Source organism: Procambarus clarkii, chromosome 65 (genome assembly GCF_040958095.1).
Source record: "Procambarus clarkii isolate CNS0578487 chromosome 65, FALCON_Pclarkii_2.0, whole genome shotgun sequence".
Lineage (NCBI taxonomy): Eukaryota > Metazoa > Arthropoda > Malacostraca > Decapoda > Cambaridae > Procambarus > Procambarus clarkii.
In genome coordinates, this window is record NC_091214.1 from 22569848 (window position 1) to 22593847 (window position 24000).

General features: G+C 41.9%; 1 protein-coding gene across 1 annotated transcript in view; it reads right to left on the minus strand.

The window, feature by feature from the left end:
- Positions 1–24000, minus strand: part of LOC123771060 (uncharacterized) — a 56690-nt gene that overhangs the window by 31654 nt on the left and 1036 nt on the right. Inside the window, exons 2-5 of the mRNA XM_069309591.1 lie at positions 18437–18493; positions 16368–16480; positions 4524–4656; positions 2956–3068 (exon numbers count right to left, since the gene is read on the minus strand). Coding sequence (XP_069165692.1) covers positions 2956–3068; positions 4524–4656; positions 16368–16480; positions 18437–18493 — 416 coding nt within the window. The remainder of the gene's footprint in view (positions 1–2955; positions 3069–4523; positions 4657–16367; positions 16481–18436; positions 18494–24000) is intronic.

Consider the following 24000-nt stretch of genomic DNA (forward strand, 5'->3'; position numbering starts at 1 on the left):
GCCACTCATCCTGTGAGTGGACATACCGTCATAGTGACAGTATTGGGCAGCGCCACTCATCCTGTGAGTGGACACACCGTCATAGTGACAGTATTGGGCAGCGCCACTTATCCTGTGAGTGGACACACCGCCATAGTGACAGTATTGGGCAGCGCCACTCATCCTGTGAGTGGACATACCGTCATAGTGACAGTATTGGGCAGCGCCACTCATCCTGTGAGTGGACACACCGCCATAGTGACAGTATTGGGCAGCGCCACTCATCCTGTGAGTGGACACACCGCCATAGCAGCATGTACAACACTCCCCAATATTAAGAAAACCCGCTGGGTTGTTCATCCTGTCACTTGTACCCAGACACAGCTGAGACTTGCTTAATTGTCTCAAGTGAAAAGCTCCTGAAACAAGAAGATTAACATCTGTCTGTATGTACTTTTACCTGCATAAACATTTATTTATTATTTATTTATTTATTTATTTATAAGAGGGGTAATATCTACCAGAGAGTACAATAAACAGGTTTGTAATCATTAGCTTTTAATATTACTATCATATGATGGTAATGGGTTGAAGTGTTGATGGTGTATCTTCTTGAGGTTATCTTGAGATGATTTCGGGACTTTAGTGTCCCCGCGGCCCGGTCCTCGACCAGGCCTCCACCCCCAGGAAGCAGCCCGTGACAGCTGACTAACACCCAGGTACCTATTTTACTGCTAGGTAACAGGGGCATAGGGTGAAAGAAACTCTGCCCATTGTTTCTCGCCGGCGCCTAGGATCGAACCCAGGACCACAGGATCACAAATCCAGCGTGCTGTCCGCTCGGCCGACCGGCTCCCATGTCATTTATGTGCTACATACACACATATAAATTGCCTATACAGTATACCTAGGTCATAAAAGTATTTGTGTGTACGTCTGATACCATACTACTTGTGTAAAGGAGGAAATGTATATATTTATCTCTCAGAATGTTCGGTAATACGTTTATTGCTTGTGATGTGTGTCTATGTATGTGTTAACACGTTGTACTGAACGGGGTGAGAATAGCTTGAGCTACCTCATCCCTTTGTGTGTATTTTACCTCAATAAACTGATTTCAATTTCAATTTCAATTACACACATATATACTAAATTTAAAGTGATTTTGTATATAAAATTGAAAGATACTAAAAGAAATGTCATATAATTCAGTTCTTACAGCTGCCGCTAGATGTCTAAACTTGTACACATGTTCTATTTGCAGCTGTATAATAGGATGGAAGAGATTTAGTAAGAGTGGAGATATTGGCTCAAAACACAATAGAAATACATTAAATACAATTACTCTATGTATACCAATTGTCATAATACAGCTCCAGGGCTGAATATGTATACAGAATACATTGCTTGAAGGTATACGGATTCAAATTATGAAGTGATCTTACAAGACCATTATTGAGACAACCCTAAACTATTTTGACAAATACTCTACATAAGACCCAAAATTGTCGTACAAGAAAATGGAAGCAGCTGGCGAAAGTGACATACTGTCACGTTTTCTGTTTTGGGTCCTCTGGTAGGTTAGGATAAGGGCCCTTTAATACCACAATTTCTTAACGTTGGGAAACCTTAGGAGGAACCGCTGCCGCAAGAACCTGTGGTGGCTTTTAGAGCCCTTCCGCAAGTTTTTTTTTTATTATTATTATTTTCTACCACAGACGTGGCCACACATTTACAATGCTAACCAGCATATATACATTTTCTTCTGTCCTCCATGGCCATCTGCGACTGTTGGGCCTTATGCCAAACACGAGACGATGGCGTTGTAATTACCTTCCCCGCCAAACACACACCGAAACTACGACGTTGGTACAACGTTGGAACAAGTTTTAACACCTCCTAACCAGTTATAACAACCAATATAGCAAGTTGTAACAACGTTCTAATACGTCATAAACACGTTAAGCCAAGATGTAACAACTTTATTACAAGTTGTAACAAGCGGAAAATAGAGACAGTTTCGGTTTGTGTTTCCAGGGTTGTACCTTACCTTACCTTGAGGTGCTTCCGGGGCTTAGCGTCCCCGCGGCCCGGTCGACGACCAGGCCTCCTGGTTGCTGGACTGATCAACCAGGGAACAGTGGCGGGAGAGTTCTCCATTAACCTCTTTACGGGCTATTCATGCCCGTGCCACCTCTTGGGTGGCTTAATCTTCATCATTAACCTCAGTGGTATTGAAGGTATACCAAAAATAACCACGGAGGATTTACGCAAATGGGAGGACCTGCGACAATCAGCCGGCATCCTGTCCTCGTCGAGGCCACTAGTGCTATATTGGCCTAACCACAGAGGAGTAATACTTTGTTACATTAATCACAATGGTGATGGTGATGATATAATGGAGGCATTATCCACTCAACGCGTGATCCTGTGGTCCCGGGTTCGATCCCGGGCGCCGGCGAGAAACAATGGGCAGAGTTTCTTTCACCCTGATGCCCCTGTTACCTAGCAATAAATAGGTACCTGGGTGTTAGTCAGCTGTCACGGGCTGCTTCCTGGGGGTGGAGGCCTGGTCGAGGACCGGGCCGCGGGGACACTAAAGCCCCGAAATCATCTCAAGATAGCCTCAAGATAACCACAGTGGTATTACTGATTACTTGTAATACCCGCAGTAGCGACACTAGAGTACCGTTATCTTGAGGTTATCTTGAGATGATTTCGGGCTTTAGTGTCCCCGCGGCCCGGTCCTCGACCAGGCCTCCACCCCCAGGAAGCAGCCCGTGACAGCTGACTAACACCCAGGTACCTATTTTACTGCTAGGTAACAGGAGCATAGGGTGAAAGAAACTCTGCCCATTGTTTCTCGCCGGCGCCCGGGATCGAACCCGGGACCACAGGATCACAAGTCCAGCATGCTGTCCGCTCGGCCGACCGGCTCCCTTACATTACTTACTTACTTTACATAACCGTACTTACATTAACTACAGTGGCGTTGATGTAGTCCTTCCCGAGGTGCCTCGTGACATCATAGGGTTCAGAGCGCCTTAGTCGGCTTCGCAGGGGCTTCAGTTTGTAACGATAGCGATCAGCTGGCGAAGAAATAGAATTATGGCTTATATCAGTTGTCACTAACTATCAGCTGAAATATTGAAGAAATAGAATTATGGCTTATATCAGTTGTCACTCTAACTATCAGCTGAAATATTGAAGAAATATATTTATGACTTATATCAGTTGTCACTATCAGCTGGCGAAGAAATAGAATTACGGCTTATATCAGTTGTCACTATCAGCTGGCGAAGAAATAGAATTATGGCTTATATCAGTTGTCACTCTTATCAGCTGAAATATTCAAATATAACAATTACTACTAGATATGATCCATAAATAACGCTTGTATTTGGTGCCGAGACCGTAACAAAATCACATGTCCCTCCTCACGTCACTGTTTTATCCAGCTTCTTTATGGGTGTTGTATTGCTGGGCCTAGGATTGGTTAGATCTTTTTATTCTTTATTTTGCAATTATTGCAACCCGTCCTCGACTCAAGTCCATTACATCCAGCGGTCGACCCCACAGACGCATTCATCAATTTTAACATGCTGTTCATTCCAAACGGGAATTTTCTCAAGTATAAATCAATATTATAATATTGTAGCATATTGTGCATATATAGGCATAGGTTAGGTTAGGTTAGGATAGGTGTTTAGGTTCTGTTGGCGATTATTTGTATTTGTAGTACGTGGGTGAAGCATTTACAGCGTTGTGGTTCGAACAAAATTCGTCAGTGAAGCACTTGTTCCGGAAGTGTTCGAAGGAAATCAGTTGTGAGTCGTGTGTAAACCGTTTTTCATTCATAAACAGCTGGGGTTTGGCCAGCCCGTCCTCCAAACAAAGATCCAAAAGTGATTCCATGCACCCGCCAAACCCCCTGTTTATGAATGAAAAGCGGTTTACACACGACTCACAACTGCTGACGTTCGAACATATCCGGAACAAGTGTTTCACTGACGAATTTTGTTCGAACCACAACGCTGTAAATGCTTCACCCACGTACTACAAATACAAATAATCGCCAACAGAACCTAAACACCTAACCTAACCTAACCTATGCCTATATATGCACAATATGCTAATATATTATAATATTCATTTAAACTTGAGAAAATTCCCGTTTTGAATGAATAACATATTAAAATTTATGAATGCGTCTGTGGGGTCGACCGCTGGATGTAATGGACTTAGAGTCGAGGACGGGTTGGGTTTGGCGGGTGGATGGAATCACTTTTGGATCTTGGTTTGGAGGACGGGCTGAATTATTGGCACGTGCAGTACGAGTGTGAAGCATTCAGTGAGGAGCGAATCGAACACAAAGTGAGCAAAGCACTGTTAAATCAGTCTGCTTTTTTAACAACGTTCTCATCAACTAAGGTCAAATGCTCGTTAATCAAGCCGCCAAACCCCTTGTTTATGAACCTCGAACAGTTTACACAAGACTCACAACTCATGACGTTCGAATATTTCCTTCCTTCCTTCCCTCTCACCTGGCACTAGCTCTTGAGACCTGTTCTTGTGCAAGTTGTAGGGTAACTTGGCTACGATGCTAGACAGCCTTGGACGAGTGAAGTTAAGTTTGTAGAGCTCAGCTTCCCAGCAGCCCGACAACGAACACCTCAACTGCAACAACCAACAACAGGTCAAATGGAAGAAATATTAACGGTTGTAGTGACAAATGGCTATTTATTTTTAATAAGACACAAGGATGAGGAACGTTGACCAGACCAGATACTAGAAGGTGAAGGGCCGACGACGTTTCGGTCCGTCCTGGACCATTCTCAAGGACTTGAGAATGGTCCAGGACGGACCAAAACGTCGTCGTCGTCGTCCCTTCACCTTCTAGTGTGTGGTCTGGTCAACATACTTCAGCTACGTTATTGTGACTCATCGCCTGCAAGGATAAGAAATATTAGCCTGACCTAAGAAGGATAAAGTCAATCTCCGTGGGGTCAAAAGCCTAATTACAAATTTGCAAATACAGTACTTGCCAAGAATAAAGAAAATATCTTTTGTTGCATAACAAAAAGAGAAAGTTTTCTTGTTTGGTTTTACTGTGTACTTAAATATGAACTTATTGGTCTTATTTACAATAAATAAGTTTAATTATTTACCCCGAGCTCGCGGCTACCCATCAGGACCGGGCTGGCTTGAGATAGCCTAGCAGAAGAGGATGGTGTCTTGGCTCACTAGGCCACTCCATCTAGACTTCCTCTTGGCTCATTAGCCCACCCTCATCTAGACTTCCTCTTGGCTCACTAGGCCACTCCATCTAGACTTCCTCTTAGCTCACTAGCCCACCTCCATCTAGACTTCCTCTTGGCTCACTAGCCCACCCTCATCTAGACTTCCTCTTGGCTCACTAGGTCACTCCATCTAGACTTCCTCTTAGCTCACTAGCCCACCTCCATCTAGACTTCCTCTTGGCTCACTAGGCCACTTCATCTAGACTGACTCTTGGCTCACTAGGCCACTTCATCTAGATTTCCTCTTGGCTCACTAGGCCACTCCATCTAGACTTCCTCTTGGCTCATTAGCCCACCCTCATCTAGACTTCCTCTTGGCTCACTAGGCCACTCCATCTAGACTTCCTCTTAGCTCACTAGCCCACCTCCATCTAGACTTCCTCTTGGCTCACTAGGCCACTTCATCTAGACTGACTCTTGGCTCACTAGGCCACTTCATCTAGACTGACTCTTGGCTCACTAGGCCACTTCATCTAGACTTCCTCTAGGCTCACTAGCCCACCCTCATCTAGACTTCCTCTTGGCTCACTAGGCCACTCCATCTAGACTTCCTCTTAGCTCACTAGCCCACCTCCATCTAGACTTCCTCTTGGCTCACTAGGCCACTTCATCTAGACTGACTCTTGGCTCACTAGGCCACTTCATCTAGACTTCCTCTTAGCTCACTAGCCCACCTCCATCTAGACTTTCTCTTGGCCACTTCATCTAGACTGACTCTTGGCTCACTAGGCCACTTCATCTAGACTTCCTCTTAGCTCACTAGCCCACCTCCATCTAGACTTCCTCTTGGCTCACTAGGCCACTTCATCTAGACTGACTCTTGGCTCACTAGGCCACTTCATCTAGACTTCCTCTAGGCTCACTAGCCCACCCTCATCTAGACTTCCTCTTGGCTCACTAGGCCACTCCATCTAGACTTCCTGTTAGCTCACTAGCCCACCTCCATCTATACTTCCTCTTGCCTCACTAGCCCACCCTCATCTAGACTTCCTCTTGGCTCACTAGGCCACTCCATCTAGACTTCCTCTTAGCTCACTAGCCCACCTTCATCTAGACTTCCTCTTGGCTCACTAGGCCACTCCCATCTAGACTTCCTCTTGGCTCACTAGGCCACCCCTATCTAGACTTCCTCTTGGCTCACTAGGCCACCCCCATCTAGACTTCCTCTTAGCTCGCTTAACCCGGCCAGTGGACGAGGAAGCCGTCTTGGCAAACTGGGAGCCTCGCCCGCTAAACGCTTGTGCTGCACGCAACCTACACTCACACACACACACACTCACACACACTTTTCTGAAAACATTCTCTGCAATACCCCCACTTCTATTAGCAATTCATTTACCGCCATCTGCTCTTCTCTACTCTCTTGTTTTCCGCTGTGTCGTTTGCCTCTTCTTTACGGCTGCTTGCCCCTTCTGTGCCTTGGTCTGCCCTCTTCTGTTGTTGTCTGCCTTCTTCTGTTGATGTCTGTCCTCCACTATCATTGTCTGTCCTCCACTATCATTGTCTGTCCTCCACTAGCGTTGTCTGTCCTCCACTAGCGTTGTCTGTCCTCCACTATCATTGTCTGTCCTCCACTAGCGTTGTCTGTCCTCCACTATCATTGTCTGTCCTCCACTAGCGTTGTCTGTCCTCCACTAGCGTTGTCTGTCCTCCACTATCATTGTCTGTCCTCCACTAGCGTTGTCTGTCCTCCACTATCATTGTCCTCTACTATCATTGTCTGTCCTCCACTATCATTGTCTGTCCTCCACTATCATTGTCTGTCCTCCACTATCATTGTCTGTCCTCCACTATTACTGTCTGTCCTCCACTATCACTGTCTGTCCTCCACTATCACTGTCTGTCCTCCACTATCATTGTCTGTCCTCCACTATCACTGTCTGTCCTCCACTATTACTGTCTGTCCTCCACTATCACTGTCTGTCCTCCACTATCATTGTCTGTCCTCCACTATCACTGTCTGTCCTCCACTATCACTGTCTGTCCTCCACTATCATTGTCTGTCCTCCACTATCACTGTCTATCCTCCACTATTACTGTCTGTCCTCCACTATCACTGTCTGTCCTCCACTATCACTGTCTGTCCTCCACTATCACTGTCTGTCCTCCACTATCACTGTCTGTCCTCCACTATCACTGTCTGTCCTCCACTATCATTGTCTGTCCTCCACTATCACTGTCTATCCTCCACTATTACTGTCTGTCCTCCACTATCACTGTCTGTCCTCCACTATCACTGTCTGTCCTCCACTATCACTGTCTGTCCTCCACTATTACTGTCTGTCCTCCACTATTACTGTCTATCCTCCACTATTACTGTCTGTCCTCCACTATCACTGTCTGTCCTCCACTATCACTGTCTGTCCTCCACTATCACTGTCTGTCCTCCACTATCACTGTCTGTCCTCCACTATCACTGTCTGTCCTCCACTATTACTGTCTGTCCTCCACTATTACTGTCTGTCCTCCACTTAGTATCACTAAGAATACTGCCTCCCTCACTAACAATACTCCCTCCATCACTAACAACACTCCCTCCATCACTAACAATACTCCCTCCATCACTAACAACACTCCATCCATCACTAACAATACTCCCTCCATCACTAACAACACTCCCTCCATCACTAACAATACTCCCTCCATCACTAACAACACTCCATCACTAACAATACTCCCTCACTAACAATACTCACTCCATCACTAACAATACTGCCTCCCTCACTAACAATACTCCTTCCATCACTAACAATACTCCCTCCATCACTAACAACACTCCCTCCATCACTAACAATACTCCCTCCATCACTAACAATACTCCCTCCATCACTAACAACACTCCATCACTAACAATACTCCCTCACTAACAATACTCCCTCCATCACTAACAACACTCCATCACTAACAATACTCCCTCACTAACAATACTCCCTCCATCACTAACAATACTCCCTCCATCCCTAACAACACTCCCTCCATCACTAACAATACTCCCTCCATCACTAACAATACTCCCTCCATCACTAACAACACTCCATCACTAACAATACTCCCTCCATCACTAACAATACTCCCTCCATCACTAACAACACTCCATCACTAACAATACTCCCTCACTAACAATACTCCCTCCATCACTAACAACACTCCATCACTAACAATACTCCCTCACTAACAATACTCCCTCCATCACTAACAACACTCCATCACTAACAATACTCCCTCACTAACAATACTCCCTCCATCACTAACAATACTCCATCACTAACAATACTCCCTCCATCCCTAACAACACTCCCTCCATCACTAACAATACTCCCTCCATCCCTAACAACACTCCCTCCATCACTAACAATACTCCCTCCATCACTAACAATACTCCCTCCATCACTAACAATATTCCCTCCATCACTAACAATACTCCCTCCATCACTAACAACACTCCATCACTAACAACACTCCCTCCCTCACTAACAACACTCCATCACTAACAACACTCCCTCCATCACTACCAATACTCCCTCCATCACTAACAATACTGCCTCCATCACTAACAACACTCCCTCCATCACTAACAATACTCCCTCCATCACTAACAATACTCCCTCCATCACTAACAACACTCCCTCCATCACTAACAATACTGCCTCCATCACTAACAATACTGCCTCCATCACTAACAACACTCCCTCCATCACTAACAATACTCCCTCCAACACTAACAACACTCCATCACTAACAACACTCCCTCCCTCACTAACAACACTCCCTCCATCACTAACAACACTCCCTCCATCACTAACAATACTCCCTCCATCACTAACAACACTCCATCACTAACAACACTCCCTCCCTCACTAACAACACTCCATCACTAACAACACTCCCTCCATCACTAACCACACTCCCTCCATCACTAACAACACTCCCTCCATCACTAACAACACTCCCTCCATCACTAACAACACTCCCTCCATCACTAACAACACTCCCTCCATCACTAACAACACTCCCTCCATCACCTAACAATACTCCCTCCATCACTAACAATACTCCCTCCATCACTAACAACACTCCCTCCATCACTAACAACACTCCCTCCATCACTAACAACACTCCCTCCATCACTAACAACACTCCATCACTAACAACACTCCCTCCATCACTAACAACACTCCCTCCATCACTAACAACACTCCATCACTAACAACACTCCCTCCATCACTAACAACACTCCCTCCATCACTAACAATACTCCCTCCATCACTAACAACACTCCCTCCATCACTAACAACACTCCCTCCATCACTAACAACACTCCCTCCATCACTAACAATACTCCCTCCATCACTAACAACACTCCATCACTAACAACACTCCCTCCATCACTAACAACACTCCCTCCATCACTAACAATACTCCCTCCATCACTAACAACACTCCATCACTAACAACACTCCCTCCATCACTAACAACACTCCCTCCATCACTAACAATACTCCCTCCATCACTAACAACACTCCCTCCATCACTAACAACACTCCCTCCATCACTAACAACCCTCCCTCCATCACTAACAACACTCCCTCCATCACTAACAATACTCCCTCCATCACTAACAACACTCCCTCCATCACTAACAACACTCCCTCCATCACTAACAACACTCCCTCCATCACTAACAACACTCCCTCCATCACAAACAACCCTCCCTCCATCACTAACAACACTCCCTCCATCACTAACAATACTCCCTCCATCACTAACAACACTCCCTCCATCACTAACAACACTCCCTCCATCACTAACAACACTCCCTCCATCACTAACAACACTCCCTCCATCACAAACAACACTCCCTCTATCACTAACAATACTCCCTCCATCACTAACAACACTCCCTCCATCACTAACAACACTCCCTCCATCACAAACAACACTCCCTCCATCACTAACAACACTCCCTCCATCACAAACAACCCTCCCTCCATTACTAACAACACTCCATCACTAACAACACTCCCTCCATCACTAACAACACTCCATCACTAACAACACTCCCTCCATCACTAACAACACTCCCTCCATCACTAACAACACTCCCTCCATCACTAACAACACTCCCTCCATCACTAACAACACTCCCTCCATCACAAACAACCCTCCCTCCATCACTAACAACCCTCCATCACTAACCATCATTAAAAGTACTTCGTTCTACCACTAACCATCGCTCTTTGCTCTAAAAAAAATACAGTAAATCATTCCCATTAAAATTACAAAGCCAGGAAACTCCAATTAATTAGATTTAACAATCGATGAAAATTTTTTACCTTTGTATTATTCCAAATTAAAAAAAAATGAATAATAGGTATTGCTGATAATAATTTAATCATGAGAAACTATTCAGTAATATTCAAAACTGGAATAAAATAAATAATATGTAGCTTTTATATACTGTATATATATATATATATATATATATATATATATATATATATATATATATATATATATATATATATATATATATATCGTATATATATCATATATATATATATATATATATATATCGTATATATATCATATATATATATATATATATATAGAAATATATATATAGAAATATATATATAGAAATATATATATATATATATATATATATATATATATATATATATATATATATATATATATATTATATATATACTAATTATAAATTTACACAGCGTTTCGAGCCTACATGGTTCATTCTCAAGGGATGGGACTGTATGGTGTTGTTGTTGTTTCAGATTTAGCTACTGAGAACGCAGTGTCCATGTAGCACGGGCTATGGTGAGCCCGTAAGATGGGACTGTACTGGGCGTATTGGATTTAAACCCTTAGGAAGGTCAGGTACATGATACAAATAGGTGAGGGGAGCAGCGTAAAGGCACCATCTGGTCACCACTTGGTCCAGGAGACATCTCCCGTCACGCAGGGTGCAGTTGCGCCTCCACAGATCTCCAGTATCATCTTTTGATACTGGTAATGGCTCGAAAGGGCCACCACTTACGGGCTATTCATGCCCGTGCCACCTCTTGGGTGGCTTAATCTTCATCAATCATCAATCAGCGTAAAGGGGGGGGGGAAAGAATAGGGCATAAATGGGGGACGAATAAAGCGGGAAAAAGGTTAGGAAACACATACGAAGATTAATTAGGTGTAGTGGGCGTGGCGTGCTGAGCAGTGGGCGTGGCATGCTGAGCAGTGGGCGTGGCGTGCTGAGCAGTGCCGCCAATGTTGGCATCAGGCAGCCGGTCGGCCGAGCGGACAGCACGCTGGACTTGTGATCCGCTGGTCCTGGGTTCGATCCCGGGCGCCGACGAGAAACAATGGGCAGAGTTTCTTTCACCCTATGCCCCTGTTATCTAGCAGTAAAATAGGTACCTGGGTGTTAGTCAGCTGTCACGGGCTGCTTCCTGGGGGTGGAGGCCTGGTCGAGGACCGGGCCGCGGGGGACACTAAAGCCCCGAAATCATCTCAAGATAACCTCAAGAAGATCTTCGTATTCCGGTAGACGACACAGCTCAAGATATGCTAGTTGCTAGTAATTTGTTACAAATTATTAAAAAACTCCAAAGTATTACTTAGAACTATTAAAAATTTCCCTAGTATTCAGAACTACTCAAAATTTCTCCTGAATACACAAGTATTCCAAATTTCCTCAGTATTAATCACAGCTATTCAAAGTTGCTTAAGTCATTAAAAATGATTCAGAATTTCACATTAAAAATGACTTAGAATTGAAATGTTATTTAAAATTACTGTATTACATATTCCTGACTGCTGTCTAGAACTAATGGATTCAAAAGTTTCCAACCTTATTCAGAAATATTCAGAATTACCCACTAACATTCAAATTAATTCTAAATCATGAGAACAAAATATTAAAACTTCAGTCGTATATTTCTACAGAGAGTGTGTGTGTGTGTGTGTGTGTGTGTGTGTGTGTGTGTGTGTGTGTGTGTGTGTGTGTGTGTGTGTGTGTGTGTGTGTGTGTGTGTGTGTGTGTGTGTGAGGGTAATTACCTAAGTGTAATTACCTAAGTGTAATTACAGGATGAGAGCTACACTAGTGGTGTCTCGTCTTCCCAGCACTCTTTGTCATATTACGCTTTGAAACTACTGATTTGGCCTCCGCCACCTTCTCAACTAATTTGCTCCAATCGTTTACCATTCTGTTTGCAAAAGTGAACTTTCTGACAAAAAAAAATACGGCACGGCACAAAAATTCTGGGAGCCGGTCGGCCGAGCGGACAGCACACTGGACTTGTGATCCTGTGGTCCCGGGTTCGATTCCGGGCGCCGGCGAGGAACAATGGGCAGAGTTTCTTTCACCCTATGCCCCTGTTACCTAGCAGTAAAATAGGTACCTGGGTGTTAGTCAGCTGTCACGGGCTGCTTCCTGGGGGTGGAGGCCTGGTCGAGGACCGGGCCGCGGGGACACTAAAGCCCCGAAATCATCTCAAGATAACCTTTGTTTCCATAGCATGAATCTATGACCTCGTGTTCATGAAGCTGCAAGTTTCAAGAATTTCTTTGTCAATGCTGACGGTTCCTTTTAGTATTCTGCACGTAGTGATCATGTCACCTCTTTTTTCTTATATCTTTGGCATTTGTAACGCCTCTAGCCTCCCCTCGTAGCTCTTCTTTTCTTTTTTAAGTTCCGGAAGCCATTTAGATGTCTTTGCACCTTTTCCAGTTAACTGATGTGCTACTTCAGAGATAGGCTCCTATACACCTGCTGCATATTCCAATTTTAGTGTCATGAAAGCTCTAAACAATTTATTTAGGGTATTACAGTCCGTGTATTTAAACGTAATTCTAAATTTGGAAAGCATAGCAAAGGCATATTACTGAAAAAAGTCAGAAAAAAAGTAATCAAGAGACATTGGAATAAATACAATTGTCTTTGCAGCCATTCCTGCCTCACGACTGGCTCGGGGCGACCGCCTTGTGGCAATTGTTCATTGACATCCTAACAATTTATCTAGAATTTGCTTGTCCATTCTCAAGAATGAAGAACAATTTTTATTTTTATTTATATTACTTCTAAGCTGCATCAGTTATGAACCCATCCCTGCCCTTGTGTGGCAGTGCACAGTAGAAAGTTGTTTTTCACATATCCATACATTAAAACATTGATTGTAACCATGATATATATGTGCTTCAGCCTACAGTTTAGACCTATTGTCTTGTGTATGACCTTCTGTCCTGCGTGACAGTGAATACCAGCATTATCCTCACTTTAATAAGACTATCAAAATCCTCAGATTAGGCAAAATTGTAATTAATTTTGTCAATAAAGATGTTAATAATAATAAAATTGTTCCTTGAAAGCTCATGAATCATGACACCATCACAAGACTTGCAGGCTTTGCAGAAGCCAAATTAACTCGCATACAATTTTCTATTACATACAATTTGGTATTATTTTCCGGGTGAGAGCCATGGTTATCTTGAGGTTATCTTGAGATGATTTCGGGGCTTTAGTGTCCTCGCGGCCCGGTCCTCGACCAGGCCTCCACCCCCAGGAAGCAGCCCGTGACAGATGACTAACACCCAGGTACCTATTTTACTGCTAGGTAACAGGGGCATAGGTTGAAAGAAACTCTGCCCATTGTTTCTTGCCGGCGCCTGGGATCGAACCCAGGACCACAGGATTACAAGCGCAGCGTGCTGTCCGCTCGGCCGACCGTCTCCCTACGGTTCACATGGAAGGTCCACATTTTCCATGGTCCGCATGGAAGGACCATGTGAAGGACTCACAGGGTCCTTCACATGGTCCTCTGGTGACAGTTTACTATCCAGAACCACCACTGGCTCTTCTTTCGTTGTCAAGAGTTCTTTAATGTCTTTTCACATATTGTATAGGTTGTGTGTGGGGCCTATTTAACTCCAGTATTTTTTACCTCACCCCATCTATGTTAGTTATACAAAAATTTTAGGAACATCTTCTTTCCTCCTTTGTCTTTCACTCCACTTTCCTTTATCTGCTTTGTTGGTTTGCTTTTTGTGTAACATTTCACAAGCTTCTTAATGCCTACCAACTTGTTAAAAAAAATTGTTCTCTTATTCCTACTTTTATTTATTTTGCTTCATCATGATTCAATTACACCTTCTCTGTCATCCTTTGACAGATTTAAATGACCAGAGTTTCGCATCCTCATTATTTTGCAAATTTCTAGCATTCCTATAGACTTCTGTCATTTGTTTCACTCATTAATGTAACTTTTAAGGGGCGAGTTTACCGTATACATATTTTCCTATCCTCCTAAAATCACTGACAGTTTTCTTTGTTCTGAAGCCCTTCTCCTAAACCAACTACTTCCTCAAAAGATTCTGCCTCTTCTGCTGCTCTGTCCACCCAAGATGGTGTTTCCTTTTTCCAACATCCAAACATTATTATGGACTTACTTGTAGCTACAGTGTTTAGTAATAATTTACTGTTAGTAACTAGTACTTTCCTATTTGTCCCTCTAATATATGTTTCTTGCTTCTCATTTCTGTTTTTGTTCACCTCCAAACATACTTCTTTGATTGTTTCTTTCTTTTTTACAACATATATATGTTTCTCTATCATATCTACATTTAAACTGGGCTCTATCATATTTACATTTAAAACTGTGTATGGAGTCAGCCTCCAGCACATCACTGCCTAATGCATTCCACCTGTTAACTACTCTGACACTTTCTACTCTATTCTGCTCTACTCTCTACTGTGTGTGTGTGTGTGTGTGTGTGTGTGTGTGTGTGTGTGTGTGTGTGTGTGTGTGTGTGTGTGTGTGTGTGTGTAATTACCTAAGTGTAATTACCTAAGTGTAGTTACAGGATGAGAGCTACGCTCGTGGTGTCCCGTCTTCCCAGCACTCTTTGTCATATAACGCTTTGAAACTACTGGCGGTCTTGGCCTCCACCACCTTCTCACTTAACTTGTTCCAACCGTCTACCACTCTATTTGCGAAGGTGAATTTTCTTATATTTCTTCGGCATCTGTGTTTAGCTAGTTTAAATCTATGACCTCTTGTTCTTGAAATTCCAGGTCTCAGGAAGTCTTCCCTGTCGATTTTATCAATTCCTGTTACTATTTTGTATGTAGTGATCATATCACCTCTTTTTCTTCTGTCTTCTAGTTTTGGCATATTTAATGCTTCTAACCTCTCCTCGTAGCTCTTGCCCTTCAGTTCTGAAAAAGTGCAGAGGTTTGCAACGAGACTCGTCCCAGAGTTACGAGGATCATGTACGAAGACAGACTGAAAGAGCTAAACCTGACGACAAAAAAAAATATCACGCGCTGAAAGTCATTCAGAAACGCATTGATGCTACCCTCGGCGCATATAAGTGCGCTGAATGGATATAAATTGTATTGTGATATTCACACGATGGGGAAAAACGGCTAAGTCATCCCTGCTCTTAAATCGTGCCCAGTGCAACTATTCCCAAGTGCTCATTGGGGTCAACAGCAAGTTAGTATTACGATGATGGAGACCCACATCATGATCAAGTAGCCTGATAATAAGTTGATGGTGTCATGGCCTCGTAAGACCTCAGGCTGTACCGGACTTCGGTCATGTTGTACAAATCCACAAGGGGCGTGACGAGGATTCGAACCTGCGTCCGAGAGCATCCCAGACGCTGCCTTTATCGACTGAGCTACGACATGGTTAAACAAGCTACACACAATGGAACTGGGAGACCAGATCTCATCCTCACCAACAGAGCAGGCACCCACCTCCAACACTACATCACACCTGGATCCCTCACCGGCTCAGATAACATACCCATATCACTCACACTCTCCAGCAACCCCATCAAAATGACACCAGGCCTAGGCTATGTAGGCGGGGGGGGGGGAGGTAGGTGGGTTCATCCGTGATTGTATTTAGTTTCGAAAGAACAAATCCACAAGGGCCGTGACGAGGATTCGAACCTGCGTCCGGGAGCATCCCAGACGCTGCCTTAATGCCTTGCCTTGCTCATTTGATACTGAGTGTGTGTGTGTGTGTGTATATGTGTGTGTGTGTGTGTGTTGTGTGTGTATACTCACGGGCAGGAACAACTGCGCCTTCCAAATAGAATGGTCGTATGGAGTATGAAGAAAGTGGTTATATGTGGGTTCCTCGGGGGTCTCTTGATGCTGCTCAAGTTGCTCAGCTTCTTCTGCAAGAGTCAAGGTGTCGTTATTCACCTTGTTCAAGGGATGAATGTTCACGGCAATGAAGTAAAGGTCATTCATAAAACTGTTGGGTTAGTGGAAGGCCTTACCATCAGGGACAATGCCTGTGCTTACAGAAGAATAGGTAGATACGAAAAAGGAAAAAAATATTCCTAAAAGGTTTTCCCGAAATGGAGTTAAACAGATTGAAAAAGTACTTAGAAACACTAGAAAATTACAAAATGATGAGAATGGGCCATTGTGGTCAATAAGATGAGACTTATCAGAGGAAGATAGGGCAGAAATGAGACTGAACTTCGAAGAAGCGAAAAGGAATAAGGAAGAAAGATTTTTTTTTCTACAAGGTGATATAGGGGTTTCGGGAAGTCTGTGAAATGTTACATAAAAGCAAGCTAACAAAATCATTGGGCGGAAAGGGGTAGTGAAATGCAATGGAGGAGGGAATATATTCTTGAAAATTGTGTATACTAACAGAGATGGGGCGAGATTAAAAAATACTTTGAAATAAGTACATTCAATAATATAATATAGCTTAAGATGCTCTCATCCTGAAATTATACTTAAGCAATTACCCACTCATGTACACACACACACACAGTGGATAAGGAAGTACGTAAGCAACAGTAAGTAATGAAAGCAACAGTAAGTAATGAAAGCAACCGTAAATAATGAAAGCAACAGTAAATAATGAAAGCAACAGTAAATAATAGAAGCAACAGTAAATAATGAAAGCAACAGTAAATAATGAAAGCAACAGTAAATAATGAAAGCAACAGTAAATAATGAAAGCAACCGTAAATAATGAAAGCAACCGTAAATAATGAAAGCAACCGTAAATAATGAAAGCAACCGTAAATAATGAAAGCAACAGTAAATAATGAAAGCAACCGTAAATAATGAAAGCAACAGTAAATAATGAAAGCAACAGTAAATAATGAAAGCAACAGTAAATAATGAAAGCAACCGTAAATAATGAAAGCAACCGTAAATAATGAAAGCAACAGTAAATAATGAAAGCAACAGTAAATAATGAAAGCAACAGTAAATAATGAAAGCAACAGTAAATAACGAAAGCAACAGTAAATAATGAAAGCAACAGTAGGTAATCAGTTTACTTTGAGGTGAGAGATCTCAGAGTAGTGACATGTTACTAGCCTTGTCCCACTGGGTTCAGTACTTGGAACTATCCTGCTTCTGATACATCTATTCCAAGGGAATAAACTCATTCCTCTCAATGTTTACTTATCATGTAAAAACTATAAGGAAGCCCACGACAGCAGGTAGCAAGATGACTTGGACAAACTGAAAGAATGGTCCAACAAATAGCTACTATAGTTTAACTTAGATGAAAAATGTTGAAATTGGGTGTAGGAAACAGGAGGCCAGGCACAAGGTATCAAATGGGAGATGAAATCCTTAAAGAATCGAGCAGAGAAAGATCTGATAATTTGATATCACACCAAACCTGGCTCCTGAAGGATATCAAAAGGATATCATCAGCGCCATATGCTAGAAGATATTTATAAAAAGTGCCCCATTAAAAATGGTCTATGATATTTAAAGGCAAATTACACCGGGTAATGATTGCATGGGTACCAATATAAAACTAAGAAATTCCCTCTCACCAGATGTGCCATTATTAATGCATATATGAATATGAAATGTCATATGCTATTCTCCCACATTAATCTTCCTCTCCCTAGCATCACATACACCTCCGACGACTTTTTTCCACATCCAATACTTCCTTCTTTCCCACATAACGCCCACTGACACCTACGGTACTTTCATCAACAAAGGAGCCACACAGCATAATCTCTGACTACCTTCATTTCTACCAGCCTACCTTCCTTCATAAACAAATCACACACAGAGATCACACTAATGTGATGCATCAAATGAACAAATCCACAAGGGCCGTGACGAGGATTCGAACCTACCTTCCTTCATGTACGCAAGACACTCTGCCACAGCTTCAACCAGCCTGCGCACGCGTCCTGAAATTATAATACAGAAACAAAATATTAGAAATAAGTTGAAGCAACTACCAAAATGGGACAAAAAATTAAATTATAATTAAAAGTCAATTTTAATATAACATTTTTTTGTGGGGAGGGGAGGGTAAATGTAACCTTTTGTGCATTACTCCAGAAGAAAGCCTTGACCCAGGTCGAAGCTGGACTGACCCCTGTTGGGTCACTCAGAGCTACTTCCTAGATGACAATGTCAAACAATATTTACTCCAGTTACCCACTGCTTTTCAAATTAATAATTTTGTGTTTGACTTTCTTTTGAGTCACTTCCAATATCTTCCTAACCGATTCCTTCTACTCTCTCTCACTGTATCTATGTATTTACGTATGTAGGTTAGCTTAGCATTTTAAAAGCACCGAATCACCTTCTGTGGTTGATTGTTCAATAAACCCTTGAACTATATGTTTAACACATCTCTAACCCTGTCCATGGAGGACAGAAGAAAATGTATATATGCTGGTTAGCATTGTAAATGTGTGGCCACGTCTGAGGTAGAAAATAATAATAAAAAAAACTCTCTCACCCTCATATATATTCTTCTTTATTAGTGCCAGCAAATGGTAACTGCCTGACTTGTTTGGTATATATAAAGCACAAGGGACCAGAGGACATATGAACAACGTTAGGCTTCCACCTCAAGAAAAGGTTATGGAAATATTGGTTCCACCTCAAGGTAAGGGCATGGAAATATTGGTTCCACCTCAAGGTAAGGGCATGGAAATATTGGTTCCACCTCAAGGTAAGGGCATGGAAATATTGGTTCCACCTCAAGGTAAGGGCATGGAAATAAGAGTTCCACCTCAAGGTAAGGGCATGGAAATAAGAGTTCCACCTCAAGGTAAGGGCATGGAAATATTGGTTCCACCTCAAGGAAGGGCATGGAAATAAGAGTTCCACCTCAGGAAAGGGTATGGAAATATAGGTTCCACCTCAAGGTAAGGGCATGGAAATATTGGTTCCACCTCAAGAAAGGGCATGGAAATAAGGGTTCCACCTCAAGGTAAGGGCATGGAAATATTGGTTCCACCTCAAGGAAGGGCATGGAAATAAGAGTTCCACCTCAGGAAAGGGTATGGAAATATAGGTTCCACCTCAAGGTAAGGGCATGGAAATATTGGTTCCACCTCAAGAAAGGGCATGGAAATAAGGGTTCCACCTCAAGGAAAGGGCATGGAAATAAGCGTTCCACCTCAAGAAAGGTCATGGAAATAAGAGTTCCACCTCAAGGAAAGGGCATGAAAATAAGAGTTCCACCTCAAGAAAGGTCATAGAAATAAGAGTTCCACCTCAAGGAAAGGGCATGAAAATAAGAGTTCCACCTCAAGGAAAGGGCATGAAAATAAGAGTTCCACCTCAAGAAAGGTCATAGAAATAAGGGTTCCACCTCAAGAAAGGTCATGGAAATAAGAGTTCCACCTCAAGAAAGGTCATAGAAATAAGAGTTCCACCTCAAGAAAGGTCATGGAAATAAGGGTTCCACCTCAAGAAAGGGCATGGAAATAAGAGTTCCACCTCAAGAAAGGGCATGGAAATAAGAGTTCCACCTCAAGAAAGGGCATGGAAATAAGAGTTCCACCTCAAGAAAGGGCATGGAAATAAGAGTTCCACCTCAAGAAAGGTCATAGAAATAAGGGTTCCACCTCAAGAAAGGGCATGGAAATAAGAGTTCCACCTCAAGAAAGGTCATAGAAATAAGAGTTCCACCTCAAGAAAGGGCATGGAAATAAGAGTTCCACCTCAAGAAAGGGCATGGAAATAAGAGTTCCACCTCAAGAAAGGGCATGGAAATAAGGGTTCCACCTCAAGAAAGGGCATGGAAATAAGAGTTCCACCTCAAGAAAGGGGCACCATGCCACCTAGTTGAAGTGGAAAACGGTTGTTTCCAGCTCTATGTCGTTTGCCGTTTATTACAGCTGCTCGCTCTTCTATGCCGTGCCGTTGTCTGCTTGTGCCGTTTGTGCCGTTGTCTGCTTGTGCCGTTTGTGCCGTTGTCTGCTTGTGCCGTTTGTGCCGTTGTCTGCTTGTGCTGTTTGTGCCGTTGTCTGCTTGTGCCGTTGTCTGCTTGTGTCGTCGTTGTCTGTTTGTGCCGTTGCCTGCTTGTGCCGTTGTCTGCTTGTGCCGTTGTCTGCTTGTGTCGTTGTCTGTTTGTGCCGTTGCCTGCTTGTGTCGTTGTCTGTTTGTGCCGTTGTCTGCTTGTGCCGTTGTCTGCCCTCCTATGTCATGCCATAGCAATCAGGCTGTCATCTTAAGGAGGAATGAAAATAGGGCTTCCATTTCTAAGAGGGACATAGGACTAAGTCTTCCACCTTAAAAAAGAGACATAAGACTAAGTTCTTCCACCTCAAAAAGAGACATAAGACTAAGTCTTCCACCTCAAAAAGAGACATAAGCGGAAGTCTTCCTCCTCAAAAAGAGACATAAGACAAAGTCTTCCACCTCAAAAAGAGACATAAGACAAAGTCTTCCATCTCAAAAAGAGACATAAGACAGTCTTCCACCTTAAAAAGAGACATAAGACTAAGTCTTCCACCTCAAAAAGAGACATAAGACAAAGTCTTCCACCTCAAAAAGAGACATAAGACAAAGTCTTCCACCTCAAAAAGAGACATAAAACAAAGGCTTCCAACTCAAAAAGAGACATAAGACTAAGTCTTCCACCTTAAAAAGAGACATAAGACTAAGTCTTCCACCTCAAAAAGAGACATAAGACAAAGTCTTCCACCTCAAAAAGAGACATAAAACAAAGGCTTCCAACTCAAAAAGAGACATAAGACTAAGTCTTCCACCTTAAAAAGAGACATAAGACTAAGTCTTCCACCTCAAAAAGAGACATAAGACTAAGTCTTCCACCTCAAAAAGAGACACAGGACTAAGTCTTCCACCTCAAAAAGAGACATAAGACTAAGTCTTCCACCTCAAAAAGAGACATAAAACTAAGTCTTCCACCTCAAAAAAGAGACATAAGACAAAGGCTTCCAACTCAAGGAGGGACACAAGACTAAGGCTTCCATCTCAAGAAGACTAAAGGCTTTAACCTTAAGTAAACTACACGGGAACAAGGTGCACTATTCAGAAGAACATCTTTTGTTCAGGAAAATATGTGCTGTGTAAGAACAAAATATTTTGTCCAAGAACAAAATGTATTGTCCGATAACAAAATACTCAGAAATATAATGTACTGCCCCGCAACAAGATATACTGTTCAGAGACATGATTTATTGTCCAGGAATAAGTAATATATTCCAGGAACCATATGATTTGATTTTGAGTAAGATGTATTGTTTAGAAACAAGATGAAGTATGCATTTTAAAAAAATCAAATGAAATAAAATATACAGTATATGGTTCAGGAACAAATTAAATACATTAGCCTATCCAAAAGAAAACTCCAATACCATGCAAAATAATATGATATTATTGCTAATAATATGATACCCAATAACATTATTGCTAATAATATGATACCCAATAATATTATTGCTAATAATATAATACCCAATAATATTATTACTAATAATATGACACCCAATAATATTATTGCTAATAATAAGATACCCAAATAATATTATTGCTATCAAAATTGACTCTCGTGATAAAAAAAAATACCCAAATCAATTTCCTACATGCTACCTTCACACGAGAACTATTTTCCCCTCTCCCGCCAAAAATATTCCAAGACATCTATGACCCAGCAAGCCGAGAGTCGTCCTTTCAACTCCAGTTCAAATCTCAGGGACTACAAGAACGTCACGTCATGTGGATTAAACTTAAAAACTCCCGAACGCCAACACATTTCACATTTAGCATTCACATGGCATTACTCAGACACAAAGGTTATCTCGTTCTTTGATTTTCAACCCAAGGATTTTATATCTTGTTTATTTTTTTACATATGTATATATACTCCATGCATGTATACATGTAAAAACACAATAAGATGTTTGTCAACATAATTCAGTGGTAATATTACATGGTAATATTAATATGATAATTTTACATGGTAATATTAATATGATATTACATGGTAATATTAATGTGATATTACATGGTAATATTAATATGATATTACATGGTAATATTAATATGATATTACATGGTAATATTACAGTCATGAGTGTACAAAATTCCGTGGTAATATTACATGGTAATTTTAATATGATAATATTACATGGTAATATTAATATGATAATATTACATGGTAATATTACAGTCATGAGTGTACACATAATTCAGTAATAACATTACAGTCATGAGAGTATAATAAGAGAACTTTAAATTGGGAAACGCTGAGGGAAAATTAGGCGCCAAATTAAAAGAAAAATTATATAATAAATATTACTAAAGCCCTGTGAATACATTTAGTTACTTGAGCTCTTGCTTTACCCTTCGTTACGCTTTACTTTACTTTACTTTTGGCTCAATAAAAAGAGAAAAAATGGAATAATATAAACTTATCACAATATTGCTTAGTATTTTGACAATAGTTTTGTGTATAAACCTGTAATAAAATATTTTATTATTATTACTACTATTGAGAATATTATTCAACAGGTTATAAAAATGACTACTGTTGTACATTAGCGTCAAAAGAACTTTATAAAAATAACATCGACATGTAGCAAATTCTGGCCAGTCTTTAACCTTTCAAAGTTCACATCCTCTGCAGCTTGCAAGCCGGGACCCATGGCGGGTTCGATCCCCGAGCGGGGCAGAGGTGGTTGGGCACGGATCCTTTCATCTCATGCCCCTATTCGTCTAGGTACCCGGGAGTCGGGCAACACTGTGGGTTGGGCTGACCCCCTGGGGAAAAGGTCAGTATATTTGGCCTTAAGGGGACCTATATTAACCTAACAGGCTGACTGTCCCAAAGAGAAACGTAAGGTAGGCCGTACGTAAGAAAGATCAGTGTTCAGGGTATTTAAAACTGTATTTTACACCCCAATTCATCTCCAACCATTCAAAAAATGCGAAAACCCGCTGAGTAGGCCTAGAAACTTGCTGGTATCGTGGTAGGCCTAGAAACTTGCTGGTATCGTGGTAGGCCTAGAAACTTGCTGGTATCGTGGTAGGCCTAGGAACTGTGGCTGGGATTCAAAAATGGTTATCAGACGAATGGTTAAAACAATTGCTTGCCAAAAATTCTAACTTTTCTTACGTGAATAACTGAGAATTAATGGCATTCAATACAGTCTGTAAGTAGCCTCACATCTTGCCCAAATAAATGATAGGCCAAGGATAAAATCCAAGATAAAAGGATAATTCAAGGCAAAAATCAATATGGTTTGAGATAACAATATAGCAGAAATACACACAGACAGAAATCCCAATAGCGTAATGCACCAAATGAACAAACAGGTTTAAGAAAACAGGTTTAAGATAACAATATAGCAGAAATACACAATCACAATAGCGTAATGCATCAAATGAACAAACAGGTTTAAGATAACAAAATAGCAGAAATAGACAGAAA